The 17,499-nt window shown below is 47.6% G+C and overlaps 1 protein-coding gene across 1 annotated transcript; it reads right to left on the bottom strand.

The window, feature by feature from the left end:
- Window positions 1-8,041: 8,041 nt before the first annotated feature.
- Window positions 8,042-16,055, bottom strand: BSX (brain specific homeobox). The gene is made up of 3 exons (XM_053268987.1): window positions 15,759-16,055; window positions 11,811-12,007; window positions 8,042-11,037 (listed from the first exon to the last, which is right to left on the bottom strand). Exons 1-3 carry the CDS (start codon window positions 16,027-16,029, stop codon window positions 10,780-10,782), a joined length of 726 nt encoding a protein of 241 aa, XP_053124962.1. The 5' UTR covers window positions 16,030-16,055; the 3' UTR covers window positions 8,042-10,779.
- Between the last annotated feature and the right edge of the window lie 1,444 nt (window positions 16,056-17,499).

Below are 17,499 nucleotides of genomic sequence, written 5' to 3'. Positions count from 1 at the left end.
CTAGAATTGCAAACACACACCTCATTTCCTTCAAAAATATTTGACTTGACTTTTGTCACATTAGTTCACACATACAGCAGATGAGGCGGCAAAACCTTTCATGGCCTGTATGGGGAAGCAGATGGCTGGGTACATCTTCATATCAAAAACTCCCTGCAGATAGAAACCTAACAGGTTGGAGAAGACTTCTTGCTCAGATTTATTTAAATTGTATTTATTTATGTATTTATTTCCCTGACTAGGAATCGAACCTGGGCCGCAGCAGTGAGAGCACCGATTCCTAACCACTAGACCACCAGGGATTAAATTGTATATATGCATTTGGATGTTTAGAACTACATAGGACTGGAAAGATCCAGATCCAAAACCTTGGACAGCTGCTGTCCATCAGTGGATGGGCAGTATTGACCCAGACAGACTGTCTTACTCCGCATTAGGTAGTTTCATGGGACTCATTTATTCATACCTCTCAGCCCAAGCTTTGGCGAGCAGGTCAGACTTTGCCACTTGCTGGATGAGCCTTGTTATGTGGAACTGTTGAGAGGTGCAGGTATGGGGGACTCTTGAGGTGCCCCTTGAAAAGATACTGGGCAGCATTTAATCCCCCCAGCTTTGGAAGCCGCCCTGTTTTCAACCCCCTTCAAATACATGCCCTGCAGGTGTGGGACTGGTCTTCCTGCACAGAATCAGCTTCCATAGGAAGGGCTTGAATGACTGGCCCAATTTGCTTGGTTGCACAATTCACATGGGCACCCCTTGCATCATGGGATTCTTCCATGCTAAAGCATCACCTCTGCCCTGGAGTTCCTCTTTTTCTGGCTCTGTTCCAGTTTTATAACCCTGTCTTCCTATTACCCTCCTTATGCTCACTTAGTTCTCCCAGACACAGCTTCTCAAATGACATACAGACTTTTCCATACTGCATCTATAGGAGCTGCTTCTCTGCCACGGAGCATAATAGCATACCAAAATAGTAGTGCTTTGAAGCATTTCTGATTAGGGTCCTAAACTTCTTGTTTCTCTGATTAAAAGTGGTAATCCCCCTCATACAAAGCTTGAGCACCTATTTTTAATGAAACCTTTCGATGGGATATCAAAGAACTATTTACTCGCATCTAATATTGTAATTAGATTATATCCTCAATTTAACCCATTACACATATACACAAACACCCTTTGATGAGCGCCAGCCTTCGTATTTAGCCTCAAATGCTAGAGGTAATGAATGCTGGACCTTTCTGATTTAATGAGCATTTCTGCCTTTCCAACCTGACTCTTTGTATCTACTACCTTTTTTAAAAATTATTTATTTATTTTCATGAGCCATAGAATTTAGTTAATTGAAGGAGTCTCTTACCACCACACATTAAGGGCTCTAAATTAGCATCCCCTTTCTGATTAGAAAATGCACACGGACATTTTCGCTTTGATCTGAGGATTTAGTTGAAGTAGTCCATGCTCCCCTGAAAATGAGCTGATGGCCTTATCATTAGGACAAAATGCAAAGGCAGCCATGTGTTAGAAAATGCTTAATGTCTTAACTGACCACCTGCCATACTGTATATGCCTTCCTTGAGTCTTCCACATCACCTGGATATCAGGGCAACTTTGAAAAAGAGAAAGCACAAACCTAGCTTTTCAGAGGCATTGAATTTCCCCCAGTAATCCATTGTATTACATTTACCCACATGCATATCTCACTCTTCTACCAGGGTGGTATACATGGATGGGGCTACTGCTTACAACAACCCTGTGAGGTAGGCTAGGCAAAAAGAAGGTGACTAGCCCAAGGTCATCCAGGGAGCTTTGCAACCCAGGGAGGGATTTGGAAGCAGGTCTCCCAAGTCTAAGTTCATCACTCTGACCACTGCACTGCACTGCACTGGCTCCACCCCCATGGTAACATTATCAGTATTAAAAACTTGCATATATCTCTTTTCAACACACACACAAAAATCCTCAAAGCAGTTTACAAAGCAAAAAGTATGGGACTATAAATCCTGATCCCCCAAATGCTCGCAATCTAAAACAAAACTCACACATGCACACATACTTGATGTCAGCACCTGCCGTTGGAGGGATGCTCTGCTAAGCTGAAATAAGGACCATTACTCCTCCCCTGCTACACATAATGAGCCCACCACTTGAAAAGGTGTCTCTTTACTCAGAGGCACCTTTGAAATTACTGGTTAAACTACTGATTTTAACCCATGCTAACGGCTGTTTAACTAACATGCAGACTGCTGCTAAATTTACTTTTAGCATTACTTTATTTCAACAATAAAGATGTATATATTTTATTTTAAAATATCCTCATGAAGAACCTCGTCTCTTAAGCAGAGCTGGAGCGTCACTTTTTTGAGTACAGTTGTAACATTGGTCCCTTTCTCCCCACCCTAGCACCAGAAGGCCTTGACTCGTTTGAAAAATTGGAGAATTGATCTATAGCTTCTTTAATTTCCTTTCTTTCAGCTCCTTCCATTTCAGGCTGCCTGTTTTGTGTTTATAGCCAGACCTGCCAGTAGGGTGTGTATATATATTAATTATACACAATTGGCAAATGCCCTTTAGACCCTATCACCTGTCCCTGGGGTAGAGCATTAGTTCTTCTGTGCACTTTGGAGACCAGACATCTATCTCATTTACTCTCATATTTTCTGGGGCTTGTATATCCAATGCAGCATGCAGTACTGGCTCTCACAGATCCTGAGATCTCAGTATGGTGCTTGTTCCTCCCTCCTGTGCCTTGGTTCTTATGGTGCTTGTCTACCTCTCCAGACCCTGTTGGTTTCTCCTGCCTATGCATCAGAACTAAGAAACTCTGGGACGTATAGTTATTGAGAGAGCACATCATACAGAGAAGCACACTTCATCTCTCTCTTTTCCCACATGGTAACAGATTTGCAATGCAGCCCAGGATCTCCTCTTCACATTAGGACATTTGGATTATTCTTCCCGCCCGCGCGCCCCCACCCCACCTACTGGCAGCATTGGAAAAACCATTGACCAGGTTAATTTTTTTAATGCCCTTTTATGTGGACATTCTAAAAATTACCAAAAGGCCAGTGAAGCATGTTGGATACACTTTTTAAAATCCCTTAGTGCCTGAAGCCTTCTTTTTTGTTACCCTAGTTCCCAGGAACTATGAAAACACAAAAAGAGCTTATAATACAGAAAACATTCCATTAATTAGTTTATTATATTACACGCTACCTTGTACAGGGTTTCATTGAAACTCCATAATAAGTAACCATGATCCTGGCTTGAGGGTGATTTAAAGTAACACTATTATTCAGGCTTGCTTGACAACCAGGACATTCTTTGTACTTTAGAACATTACACAAACAGGTCAGGATAGGAGGATAAACAGGCAAGAGTGAATCTGAGGGCCAGCAGGTATGGGGAGGGGGGAAGAGTTTTTATGTGGTGGATTGTTATGAAGATTTTGATCAAATTACAAGTAATAAATTGATAAACAGTGAAAATAAAATAAAATACACCAGTTGGGTGCAGGATAGGAAGACATCTTGAAATAATAATTGGAATGGGGGTCCCTGCCCTTTAACTTGTCTCTGTTTTCAATGTTGCCATCTTATAAGTCTGTTTGTATCCTCCATACAACTTTTACTGTGTTCTGAATGATCCAGTTTAGCAACTCTTTCTTTAGAGTGAGATATGGAGGACATTCAGTTTAGCTTGTTATGCAAAAGAACAGGTTGGATTGCCCTTTTAACTTCCACATCAATGTCACTTCCTCTCTGTGCAGGCAGGCAAAAGGAGTTATTCTTGTGAACCCAAATACACAATATCATTTAACCCTGAACTTGTCTAAACTTTAAATCCTTGCTTTTCAAACTGTGCTCAAAGGAACCCTGCAGTTCCTTGGAAGCTTTGGCTTGAGTTCTTCAGTCAGATGATCAATATGAGAGACAATCTTTTCTGAACATCTGATCTTCTCCTGCAGTGTGGAACTGTAAGGAAATGCGGACACCCTAGGGTGCCTACATATATACATAATCTAACCGATTGAACCATTGTGGAAATAGACTCACTGTCTTGGTTTTCAGTGTACAATCTTTTATCCAGGATCTTGGCAAAATTATTCTGTGTGTTCTGCAAAAACTGTACTGTACAAAGTGCTAACTGGCGCTGGTGCTGTCACAAACCCAGCATTCTTTTTAAACTTTCAGATCAATATGACTTTCTTTCTGTGCACTTTTATTTCAAAATATTATTGTGCTTTTAAAAAATTAGAGGATGGACACACATCTAATTGTGTAAAAGTACATGCAGTGCTTAAGAGGCAAGAGACTCTACATGGGAGGAGGTGCCAGAAATTCAAACCAAGAGCACAGGAAATTGTCTTATACGAAGTCAGGCCATTGATCCAACTAGCTCAGCACTAACTAGCAGCAAATCTCAGAGGGCTTCACATGAACAGTGTGAAGCATCAGAACAGGTTTAGCGGGGAGAGCAGGCTTGACCAAATCAAATCTTTATTGTTACGGTCATTTGACCAGCAAAGAAGCAGGCTTGACCCGCTCTCCCCGCGCATGAGCAGGCAGCCTGCCCAGGCGCTTCCGTCATGGAGCCAGTTGAAGGGGAGGGGTTCAGGGGCCTCCCAGAAGTCCCAGAATGCCCCACGTGAGTGCCCGGTGCCAGGAGGCTTGTTGCAGCCTCCCAGTTAGGGGGCTCCTTGTGAGTCACCACAGTGCGGAGCCATGCTGCAATAACACAGGACCAGGAAAAGGGTTAGTGGAGCACTCGCTCCGCTAACCTCATTTAAGGGGTGGGGGGTGGGAATTAAGCAGGCTTGCTGCCGGGAGCCATGCAACTCCTGCTGGTGGAAACCGGACTGGGCTCCCTTCGCCCGGTTCCCACTGTGTGAGAATAGCTTCTCAGAGAGGGATATTTCCCAGCTTGAACTTGGGACCTTCTGCATGCAAAACATGCATTCTACCACCAACCTATGGCCCTGCCCACACCGGTATTCAAATCAGTGGCCAGTATATCTGTCAACTAGACTCATCCCACCAGAGAAACAGATGCAACCAGTCCTATTTTGTAGCATGTTTCCACACAGCCTGAGGTGAGCATGTGCAGCAGCTTTATAAGTGAGTCAGACCGCTGGTCCGTGTAGGTCAGGACTGCCTACTCTTACTGCCACTGGCCCTCCAGGGTTTGGGATGGGTTCTTTCCTCCAACCCACCAGGACATGCCCGGGATTGAAACTGGGACTTCCTGTATAAAAAGCACTGGCTCTACCACTGAACTTCAGTTCCTCCTTTAAATGGAGTAACCGTGAAATCCGCAAGTCTGGCCAGTGGTGCACATGACCTGAGTGTGTGTGTTCTAGATAATATGTCCCAAAAATTTCTACAGTGCTCTGCAGTTCTGTGGCAGATGCTCAGAGGTTTCTGAACCAGTGATGGGATTCTTTTTTTTTTTAATGACTTTAAACCATTGTTTAAAATTATAACTGGATTGCAATTCTAGGTGATGAGATGTAGATTGAATGAATGTTTTTGGGTGTGTTTTTTTTAGGGGACTTTTTCCTCCTTTGACTGAATTGCTTCACAGTGCCCTCCAATGCCAATCTTTCACTCTGGGATACATTTGTGCCAGAGGAAACAGGCACAATAAATCAAGATCTGGACACAAGGTGAAACGATAACACCAGCATTATAGTGTGGACATGGAAGAGAAAATACACAACCCTTGTTCACTTAATCCACTTGCTACTACCTAGAGCTGGCATAGCATTGTAGCTGAGTGCAGTAGTTTCTGATTCCAATCTCAGGTTAGCCAAGAACTGAAACTGAAATCTCAGGTTAGCCATGAGGAAGCAGCTATGGTGTAAGTACGCACACACACAAACACCAGTAATATGGAGACAAGAATATTCACCCACCTTACAGGTTCACTCAGGAATTCTCATGGTGACATCTCTGTAGTACTTCAGGAACACAAACATAGTTAATTTGAAATATACTACTTTCATATTATAGACATACAAATAGGGCTATCACCTGATTAAATAAATTTTAGCTGATTAATCAGATGAGTTTGAGTAAATTAGTCAATTAATTAGTTAAATCTGCATATGGGTAAAAGCAATAGTTAAATATAGAGTAACCCACTCCCCTTTTTATGATGCTCAGGTGAGTTATGGCAGCCATCATGTCAGAAATATTCCCTCCTGTGTATGTGAGAGAGAAGGAGAATGCCTCTTTTTGAGATGATGCCTGCTATCAAACACACACACACACACACACACACACATACAGAGAATAATAAGAACAGCCTTGCTGGATCAGGCCCAAGGCCTATCTAGTCCAGCATCTTGTTTTACACAGTGACCCACCAGATGCCTCTGGGGAGCCCACAGGCTCAGAGGTGAGGGCATGCCCTCTCTCCTGCTGTTGCTCCCCTGCAACTGGCATTTAGTGGCATCTTGCCTCTGAGGCTGGAGGTAGCCCACAGCCACCAGACTAGAAGCCATTGATAGCCCTGTCCTCCATGAATTTCTCTAAGCCCCATTTAAAGCCATCCAAGCTGGTGGCCATCACCACATGGCAAAGAATTCCATAGATGATTTATGCGCTGTGTGAAAAAGTACTTCCTCTTGCAGGTCCTAAATTTCCTGACCTTCAGTTTCTTGGGATGACCCCTGGTTCTAGTGTTGTGAGAGAGGGAGAAAATTTTAACTCTGTCCCCTTCTCCACTCCATGCATAATTTTATGTGCCTCTATCAAGTCTCCCCTTAGTCACCTCTTTTCCATAGTAAAGGGACCCAGATGCTGTAGCCTAGCTTCATAAGGAAGGTGCTCCAGGTCCCTGATCATCTTGGTTGCCCTCTTCTGCACCTTTTCCAGTTCTGCAATATCCTTCTAAAGATACAGTGACCAAAACTGTCCAGTTAACCAGGGTACTGTTTTAGCTGATTAAATGTGTTTTAATTTATTAATAGAACTTATTAATTTATTAAACAGTGCATCTTTATACTGAAGTTATTATTAATGAGACAGAATTCCAGTGAATTTGTTTGGATTGGCTTTTTTATAAGATCTTATTAGTTTTCAAGTAATAACAGAGATGTTTTTCATCAACAATATTGGGATTTTTTTGATGTGGAGCTGACTCGATGCAATTAAAGAAAAACAGGTTTGAATTCTTTATTAACAAGTCACCTTTTCAGAAAAGAAAACTGTGAGTAATATTAGGCAGTATTGTGAATGACTGTACTTCATTTCTTGATGTGGCACATACGAATAAGATTATTACTTGAGAAACACTGCCCCATTCAAAACCAAAGCCTTCTGTCCCTATTCTGAATATATGTGCGTGAGCTGATCCTGCGCATGCTTACTCAAAAGTAAATATGAGAAGGCTGGTTCCAGTGGAACTTAAATCAGTGTGCATTGATTGGACTGTAACCTCCAAGTAGGGGTAAAGCATGAGCATTTCTATCTTGCTCTAATGGCGTTGGCTGACATCCTGACTCAATTTAGTAGAGGGGTTTCTATCGAAATTTAGTGGTCCTTTAGAGTAACTCCTGACTATGATTATTGGGTAACTTAGTCTGGATGTCAGCCACTGAGTGCAAACTTTGGGGTGCAGAGGGGAGAATGCCCCCCTTTTAATGCTATTATGAGGAAGTCGACGTTGCGTCATTTCATATCAAAACATGAAGGCTGCGATCCTGACTAGAAAGTAAACCTTATTGGATGCAGTGGTACTTCTTCCGAGAAAGCATGCAAAGCACAACACTGCATGACCCACGTTAAGAAAAGAAAGGCTGCAACCTACCCATACTTACCGGAGAGGAAGATTTTTGGGTAAGCACGTGATGGATTGGGCTGCATTTCTAGTTTGGCTGCTTCTGGCGGAGGGGGGCGGGAGGCCCGCAAAAAGACAAATCACACAAACCCTGGGTGTTGTTTTGTTTTAGTGTGCTTGTTTCCTACGTGCGATCTCTTTATTGTGATTATATTCTCATTAATATATTCTAAGCCCACAAAAACGGGGGGGGGGGAGGAAACATACATATTTCAATAAGTTATCTTTCTATCTTATACATGAATTCCGCAAGACTTGCGTGGATTGAGTTAAAAGGATGCGCAACTTTCCATCCTGGAGAGGAGAGACCAGGGAAGCAACAAGCCCAGAAGCGAAAGAGAAAAAAGTAATAGTAAGAGAAACACAGTCTCCATGCCCTAGTTGTGCCAAAGACTGAGGGGAGGGGGCTGAGGGGGTAGACCCCACCCCACCCAACACACACACACACACTTTTGAATCCCGTTCCGAGCAAAGTAGCTGGACCCGCAATAAAACATAGTCCTCTCCTGCATCCCCCCAGAATATTGGACCCGTTCTGTAAGGGGGAGGGAAAGATGCGCTAAATCAGAGGATAAAATAAATCTTCGTTTGATTCAGAAACAAAACCTCCCTCCCCTCCTCCAGGCACCTCAGAGCTGTTCATGATGATGTTTTCTGGGTTCATTCTAGTCAAGTTTTCTTAAAGCTTTTCAAAGTTGTTGCTGCTGTTGTAATAATCGCCCCAATGCGTTTTTGTTTACCAGGCAGTCGAGGAAAGTTCACGGGCACAAGTCAACCGCACGAGAATAAAAGTCGGGAGAGATGGGTGGGAGAGAAATAGTCACAGAAAGAGGCCTCTCTGGTCACTGACAAGGCCCGCGGGGGGAAGCGCTTCCTCGGATCTCGTGCAATTGCAAAGAGTCTCTTGAATTCTCTGCAAGTCAGTTTTGTCGCGGGGGGAGTTGGGGAAGGGACAGTAAAATAGCAATGCGGTGTTCACAATGAATGCGTGAGAGTGCGTTTGTGCTGGCTGAATACACCAAGAAGAAAGAAAGCGGGTGCTTCAGGGACAACATTAAACCACTTCCTGAGGCTAAAGCCGCAGGAGAGTCTTGGAGCTGCTTCTTCAGCCTGTAATCCTGTGCAAGCTTAGCTACGGGGCTGCCTTCCTAGTAAACATGCACACGCTGTAAAGCCACACAGCCGGACCCACGGGTGTTCCACAGATCTGGCTCCCTGGTGAGCGTACACAGGATCCTTGCCCTTCAGCGCAATCCTCTACGTGTTTACTCAGAAGTGAGGCCCGTCGGGCTGACTGGGGCTGTCCCCCAAGAACTTGGCTTTGGGACTGCAGGCTTCCCAAAGTGCCTCAAGAGTTTTCGTCGTTTTCGCTACAGCGGACTCAGAACCTAACCCCCAGTCCCCGATTTTGGAAGAAAATGTTTTTCCACACCGGTAGACGATTGAACATTTTTTCAAAACATTAACACAAACGAAAACCATAATGAGACAAAAACTTGACAAACTTTGTCAGTTAATTCCATATCACCCCAATCTCTGAACCGGATGTATTTGTTTTGGATTCTTCATTACGGATACTTTTTTGCAAGTCTTGCTTTCCTTTGCAAATTTCAAACACATCTCCCTTTCTTCTTACCTGTTTTCAGTTTACTTTTGTGAGTAGCGCTTTCCGCGCTGTTCAGCACAACTTTCGGATGCGAAACCACGCCTTAGGACCTTTCTGCCTCCAGTGTTATATACGTATATTTAAACAATTAGAAAAATAAATACATTCCTTGCTCTCTTTGCAGAGCAACGATCTTTTATAAGAGCGGGCCTTCAGCTTGCTAGGGTAAGATGTTTCAAAAGCAAGTCTTGCTAGAGGCTGCAACCACCCTATGCATATTTTTCTGGGAGGAGCCCTTTGAACACAGCGGGACTTGTTTCTGAGTAAGCATGCATAAGATTGCTCTGACTGTGCGATAAATTTCGGGCACGATCAGCTTATAATCAAGCACCTTTCGAGAACGTTTACGCACGTCTAATCATGCATTCGTTGCAATCAACGGAGCTTTAAGGTGCTGGTGACCCTCCGATTGCACGCTCCTTTGTGAAGATTGCAATAGTATGCACGTTTACACGGAAAGTGGACGCAGTGGCGCTTGCTTCCGAGTAAAGCTGGATAGGATTCAGGTGGATGCGTGGGAGGGGAGAGACAAGGAAGTGTTCTCTATCGCAGCCTCGAAGACTGAGAATTACTGTACAAGGTGCAGAAGCAATATCGTGCGTTCACGTGCATTTTAAAATTGCCTTAGTCGTGTCATTTAAGAATGTCGAGCATTGTCCACCTGGCCTACAGAGAATCCACGGCCATTTCGCACACATTACCCGTAAATGAAACCTAGTTTTCATTTAACAAGTCGGGGCTTTTAAAGCAGAGACCCGGTGTGCACAGGGCCCCGTCCCGTTTGGAGATCACCCCTGGAAAGAACCCGAAAGCTGGTGGTTTCCCAGTCTTTATCGTTTTCTTCAAGAGAAAATGGAGTGCCTGGGTCCGAACTTGTTGCCTCGTTTCCTACCGTTACGGACCACCTGTCCCTCCAAGTCCTGAACCTCAATCCGCCTTCCCGCCCGTTCACACGATCTCTCACACACTCAGGGCTTTAACCGTCTTAAACTAAACTCGACAGGGCCGGGAAATGTGGATGACGATACCCAGTCCTGGGAGGGTGGGTGGGTGGGTGGATTTCTACCCCCCTCCCCCAGATTTGTCGGGGGTTTGTGCTTAGCCCAGGATCTGGGGCCACGCGGGTTAGACCCATCTTGCACCAGTTTGGATGCGAATCCAGGAGTCTTTTGACCAGCCACCTTCTTGTCCGGCCAGCGGCAACGCAGAGGCAGGAAGGGTGAATTCCGACGCCCCCAAGTCTTCTGCGGGGCAGGAAAAGCGTCGGAGGGAGGCTATATTAGGTGCTGGGCCTCACACAACTCCACCCCCTCGATGATGTCCACCTCGTCCTCGGTTTCCTCCAGCAGGAAGGCCGGCGGGTGGCCTCCGCCTTTGCGTGGCTCGCCGGGGGTTTTGTCCGACGGCAGCAGTTCTGGCTCGCTGGCTCCCTGCTCGGCGCCCTCGTCTGCGCTGGGGGCTTTGGGGTCGTCCTGACTCTTCCTCAGCTGCTTCTTGTGCTTCATTCGCCGGTTCTGAAACCACGTCTTCACCTGCAAAAGGAGAAGCGGCGTGGCTTGGCCTGGCGCTCGTCGGAACGGGGCGCGGGGCACTCCGAATTCAAAGCCCACACAAAAGAAGTCTGGGCTACCCCAACCCCAGCCGGGCTAGGCAGTGAAGCGGGCGGGCATCGGATCGGAAAGGAGCATTTGCAAGTGGCAGGTCTTTCCAAACAGGACTCGGGCCGCGGGGGGTGGGGGGACTGGCTTGGAACACCAGGGAAGAAGCCCACAGTCCGGAGCGGGAGTTTCAGGGTAGCCGAACTCCGCTTTCACACGTGTCCTTATCAACACGTCGCAGTGACGCGTCTGCCGGACCAGGATCAGATTCAGGGCTCGGGAGGCTTGGCAAACGTTTGGCCATGGGGGCGAGTCTCTTCTCTAGAGCAACGTGCACAATCTTATCCGTAAACGCAACGTTAAGCTTGCTCTGCTCTTTGTCTTCTATTTGAATCCCGGGCCCCCCCGCGATTATCCTCCCAGCCAGCCAGCCGCATTCCTGCGGAGTTCTTTGGTTATCGATTATTTCCCTCCCACTCCCTGCAGAAAAGTGACCAACGAGGAACCAGCCCCACATCTCGCCCGCGGGTCCCAGGTAGTCTCTGCGGGGCGGGAGGGAGAAAGGGCCCGCCGGGGCTCAGCCGCTGGGGTTGGTTCAGTTCCCCGCGGGGTTGGGGTGTGGGAAGGACTAAGGCGGCGGGCGCCTCTGGCGGCTCCTGGCCTGGGTGGTCTCCCCCGCCCCGCTGCCGCTGCCCTGCTCGGCCTACCTGCGTCTCGGAGAGGCTGAGCGCCGTGGCCAGCTCCACGCGCTCTGGCGTGGAAAGGTAGCGCTGGATCTCGAAGCGCTTCTCCAAGCCCGACAGCTGCGAGTCCGAGAAGACGGTGCGGGCCTTCCGACGGCGGCAGTGCTTGCCCGGAAGCTCGGCGTGCGGGTGAGGCTGGAAGAGGGCGGGCACAGGCACCCCTGCGGGGGACACAACCCACCAGATCCATCACGGGCCTGGAGAGAGGCCAAGAGCCCCTCCCCACCCTCCGGGAAGGAAGCGACACCCTCACACACCTTCAGGACTTGGGGGGGGGGGGAGAGGAGCTCGTCAGAACAGAAGCGCCCTACTGGGTCGGCTGAAGGCGCCCAGGCAGGATCCGCTAATCCCAGGTGGCGAACGCCTCCGAGGAGGAGCCGGTCAAGCAGGGCACGACGGCGTGGCTGCTCGTTCTTGTTGTGATATGCCCTCTCTGAGTGCCAGTTGCATTCTCTGTGATATGCCCTCTCTGAGTGCCAGTTGCAAGGGAGGAGCAGCAGCAGGAGAGAGGGCATGCCCTCAGCTCTTGCCTGTGAGCTCCCCAGAGGCATCTGCTGGGCCACTGTGTGAAGCAGGATGCTGGACTAGATGGGCCTCTTTGGGCCTGATCCAGCTGGGCCGTTCTTATGTTCTTCTCATGATAGACTGCCTCTTTCCGGGGAGGCTCCATTTCGCTACCCTGTCTCATCACAGTCTTCGGCTGCCCCATGACTCCACCCTCTACGGCTTGTTTGAATGTGTAGCCCGCCCCTTCCTCGAGGCAGATAGCAAGGACATTAAAATTCTCAATTTCTGGACCTGTCACCAATGTTGACCCCTCCGCCCCCTGAGCTATATAAACACAGCTTTTTCTCTCTCTCCCCCATCTCATTCCTCTAAATATCTCTCATACAGAAATCATACAATATACTTCCATGCCTTCACCCTCCAAAATTAGGATTGTAACCCACGTGCTTGGAGCAGGACACTTTCCTGAACTCCTACCTCCTCAGCTCCCACAGATTGAGGATCCTTTCTCCTTTAACTCCACTGGGAGCAGAATTAGTTATTTAATTCCCCAGCTAACCTCTGGGCAGGGGCGACTTACGTCTAATTTCCCCTGCCCCCACTTCGGACCCCTTTCCAACACCCATTCTTAGGTCCTTCTTTTCCCCTCCCCAATAAGCCCAGTTCCTGACAAAGCTCCTGAGAGGGCAAAAAGTCCTCTCCTGTTGTCACAAGGAAAAGAGCTGGTCTTGTGGTAGCAAGCATGGCTTGTCCCCTTAGCTAAGCAGGGTCCTCCCTGGATGCATATGAAAGGGAGACCAGAAGTGTGAGCACTGTAAAATATTCCCCCTTAGGGGGTGGAGTCGCTCTGGGAAGAACATCTAGGTTCCAAGTTCCCTCCCTGGCAGCATCTCCAAGATAGGGCTGAGAGAGACTCCTGCCTGCAACCTTGGAGAAGCCACTGCCAGTCTTGTGTAGACAATCCTGAGTGAGATGGACCTATAGTCTGACTCAGTACGTGGCAGCTCCCTATGTTCCACATACACAACGTCAGGCTATTTGGCTCCAGATCCGTTAATCTGGATTAGAAACTACTCTTGTTTTTCTACTCACAAGTTGTTTTTCTACTCACAAACCTTTACGCACGTAAGGTTTGGTGAGGTGGAACCAAAGAGCACAAAGGCGGCTCAATGACTCAGGTGGAGCAGTCTGTACGCAGCGGGTGGAACTCCTCTCCAAGGGACAAGGTGTGGACCCCTAATTCTAATCTCACCTAACCCATATACCCTCCACGTGGTTCTCACTTCCCCGGGACTAGTGAAACAGGGGAACGCGCTGAGCATCTGACAGCCGCAGGGATCCGCTGGGATCGTCCTCACCCAGGCTCTTTCACACCCGGCAATCGGGCTCTTTCTCGCGTGTCCTGCGTGGGCCACAGATTGTACGAACCCCCTGTCTATTGGCAACAGTGGGACGGATATCAAAGTGGTCGAGAAAGATTGGTCTTTCTTGGATTTGCCGGCAGCCCTTCAGTCAATCTCCCTCGCGAATCCTAAAAATAAACGCGGCTCTGAACTGGATCCCAATGGAAGCGGGGTTGCTGAATTGATCTGACTGTGGCCGTTAAGCAATTTCCCACCCCTTCTTCGGCCCCCACCCTATAGTCTTCTTTTGGCTTCCTATCTTGCAAAAGTTGGTGATGCCCTAACTTTGCGCGTAATGGCTGATCCAGGAGAAGACCCTTTGCCAGGTGGCCCCTTACCATGGCGTGCAAGTAACTCTTGAGAAGCTCGGTTGTCTCCCGAGTTCTGATGAGCCCTAAGAAAAACTTTAACACACACACCAGGTGCAATGGCGTGGGAACACATGTGCTAAAATGGGTCGTCGGTATCCACCTGGCTGGAGACTGTCTCCTTACAAGTAAACCTGAAAAAGCTCGCCTTTTCTCCGGTTCTTTGATCATTCTATACGACATATACGCATATCTTAAAGACTGTGCGTCTTAGTAGTTTTTAATACCATAACCGAAGCTGTAATCTTCAGTCACAAAGAGGCAGGTAAGATATCACTTCCATGCGCGTATAAGTCTCGGTACTTTTCATTATGATTGATTTTCTTATTTCTACTGTTATCCTTTCTATGCAACTTTTATTTTATTTCTTTTTCGGGGAGATATCTAATGGACGTGGATTTCTGGAAAATAAATCAAATAAAAATATCTTCAGGAAATCTGCTTTAGAATGAAGCTATCTGGAGCGCTTTTTCAAACCTGAATAGAAGGATTTCGTCTCTTTTACAGAGCAGTTCCATGAGATTTGTCTGTATTTCGTTTCTAATGGCTCTGTTGGAACTACGGATAGGCAATAAATATTAAACTTGTATTTGAAAATTTCCCTTTTCTTCCCTTTCATTCCACAGAAGACTTCCTAAAGAGCTTGCAGGTATAGTAGCAGGTAGTTACTTTAAAAACAAAAAAGGATGAATGACTTTGTCAAGAAAATAGGAGATAATGAATTCTGCCTCCTTTCCAAATTAATCGGCTTCTCCTCGTTTTTAACCTATTCTAAGCCATAGGGGTGTCCTGTTGTAGGACTGGCTTAATTCGGGGAAAATCCATATTTGATCGCGCATAAAATGAGAATGGCAAAATACTTACACCAAGTTACTCGTCAAAATCCTTTTCTTACTTCTCAAAAGAAACTCTTAAAAACGATGTAGGGGGAAAATCCTTAACGTTTTTGAACTAAATTCGAAATAGTTTTAACTATTACGAATTTTAAATGCTTAGACTTAAAGATAATGTGAAAAGACCCAGAGGCTAACAAGGCTGTTGATTGTTTATGAGCACGGAAACGGAGGCACCAGATCCTTTTTTTCGCGGAAATAACCGTCTTGGAAATCAAGAGGACTGAACCTCCAAGGGAAACTAACTTAATGGGTCCAGGATGCTGTAAAAATAAATGAAAAGGGTGGGGGTGGATCGTCCCACTCACTAACACAGGGGTCATTTGATTTTGTGATGCTTTATTTCAAAACGTCTCTTCCTCGTTTTGTGGCCTAAATAAACGGACTATCTTTTAAAGAGAGTAGAAACGGAGGTTGCCTTCTTGTTTTGGAATTTAAAAATATCTGAGATCGGTCGTTTTGCTATCTATGGGTACAGGAGAAAGTTCTGCAGGGACCTTGATGGGACCAGACGGGAAAGCCACAAAACCTACAGATCCGGTGGGGACTGAGCTCTGCCTGGCTCGACTGGATAGCTGCCATTGCCTAGAGAGAACACCTGGCGGGTCCCATCCCAGGTCCTGAAATAGCCCACCCCCAAACCTGTGGCGCGGGGCGCCTGGCGGCTCAGGGCCCGAGCTTGGCGCCCGCCTCGCGGGGCTCGAAAGCCGGCCGGGAGCGAGGAAGACGGCACACGCTTACCCGCAGTGGTCAGGAAATAAGGGTGGTGATGGTGCTCCGGCTTATGGAGTGGGTGATGCGGGTGAGGCGCCAGGATGGCGGGGGGCGGCATCAAAGGGTACCCATAGTCCAGCAGGGGGACCCGGGAGGCCAGAGGGCTGTGGTGGAAGTGCTCGGGCCCCACTTCCCGCAGCGGCTTGGGCTTGTGCAGCAGGATGTCTTCGATGAAGAAAGAAGTCGGCCTCTGGGAAGACACGGAGTGCACCGCATGCGAGGTGAAGTTGAGGTTCATCTCCCCCGCTTCTGGAGGCTGCGGGCCGGGGCGGCTCTCCTCCTCTCGTCCCGCCGCTCCCTCCTGGCCGGGAGCCCTCTCCTCTTGCCCGCTCTCGCGCCCTCCTTCACACCGAGCCCCAACAACTCGGCAGAGCCAGGAGAGAGGAGAGCCAGGTGGGTCTGGAGCTTTCGGGGGAGCGGGGGGGCGGATTTGTGCCTTTGAGGGCCGCTCCAGAGGGGGATCTCCCGCGAGCCAATCGCGGACTAGCAGGGCGGAGGGAGCGCCAGCTTTGCCCGCTGTCGCCCACAGGAAGGGCGAGGGAGGGAGCCGCTGGCCAAGGTGCTGAAGCTGCGGGCGGGGCGAGGGTTGTCCGCTCTGGGACAGGAGATGCGGAGGAGGACAGGTGGAGCCCGAGGGCCGCTTCGCCCTTTCGACATCCCTGCAGCAGCAGGAGAGCAGCAGGCCGCCCCGTGTGCCCACTTCCCCATCCTATATTTTGCGGCGGGGAAGCGCAGATGGGAAATACATCGCTGGCCACGGATCTCCTCACTGCCCATCTATTGACTGACGACTTTTATTTGGACAAATGGCTATCATGCTTTTCTAAACAGAGTGGCTGATAGGATACGGAGCACACAATTAAAAAACAGCAACAACCCCTATCTAGTAAAACATTTTCTAAAACCCCGCAGCATCATAAACAAAAGCAGCATAAGAGGTCGCAACCGGCAAAATCCTATTGAGAGCAGGCCATGGGCAACCAAACAATTATAGAAAAAAGTGGGTTTTCACTGCCCTGTGGGAAGCAAGCAGTGATGGAGCCAGGTGGATTTCCCCAGTCTAGGTGCCACTACAGAAAAGGCCCTGCCTTTTGTGCCTATGTGGCAATGAGGGACAGATCTGGGTTTGGCCTCCCTCTGATGTTGATCTCAACAGCCAGACAAGTTTGTATGAGACAAGGCACTTCATCAGAGCTGCTGTGATTACCCTGCATGATAATCAAAATGTGATTTCTGGATCATCCCTGGAAAATAGTGTGGTCCAGTGATTAAAGTTGGGTCTTAGATATTGGAGATACAGGCTGGAATGAAAGCATAACAGTATTCTCTGGGAAGGCAACCATCTCTCCGCCTCAGTGTCAGAACCAAGAAGATGAAGATGAGACTGCACTCTGTGCTTTTCAGAAATGCAACAAAAATTATCAGTAACAGAGAGGGTCCCTCTTTTGGAAATCATTACTTGTTTGCATTGGTGCATTCAGTGTAACTTGCTTCTGAGTAACTATAGGCTTAAGTATACCACCCAGAGTAACCATGGTAGTAACAGCGCTAGTAACAGGCACTGTCAGCTGAAGGTATATATTTGGAAAGTAAAGTTTAATGCTGCAGTTCTGTGCATACCTATTTGGGAGTGAGACCCATTGAGCTCAGTAGTACTTATTTCTGACTCAACACACATGGGATGAGGCTATATATCCCATTGATTTAA

Source organism: Hemicordylus capensis, chromosome 8, assembly GCF_027244095.1.
Source record: "Hemicordylus capensis ecotype Gifberg chromosome 8, rHemCap1.1.pri, whole genome shotgun sequence".
Taxonomy (NCBI): Eukaryota; Metazoa; Chordata; class Lepidosauria; order Squamata; family Cordylidae; genus Hemicordylus; species Hemicordylus capensis.
This window is presented reverse-complemented; position numbering and strand designations above follow the sequence as displayed.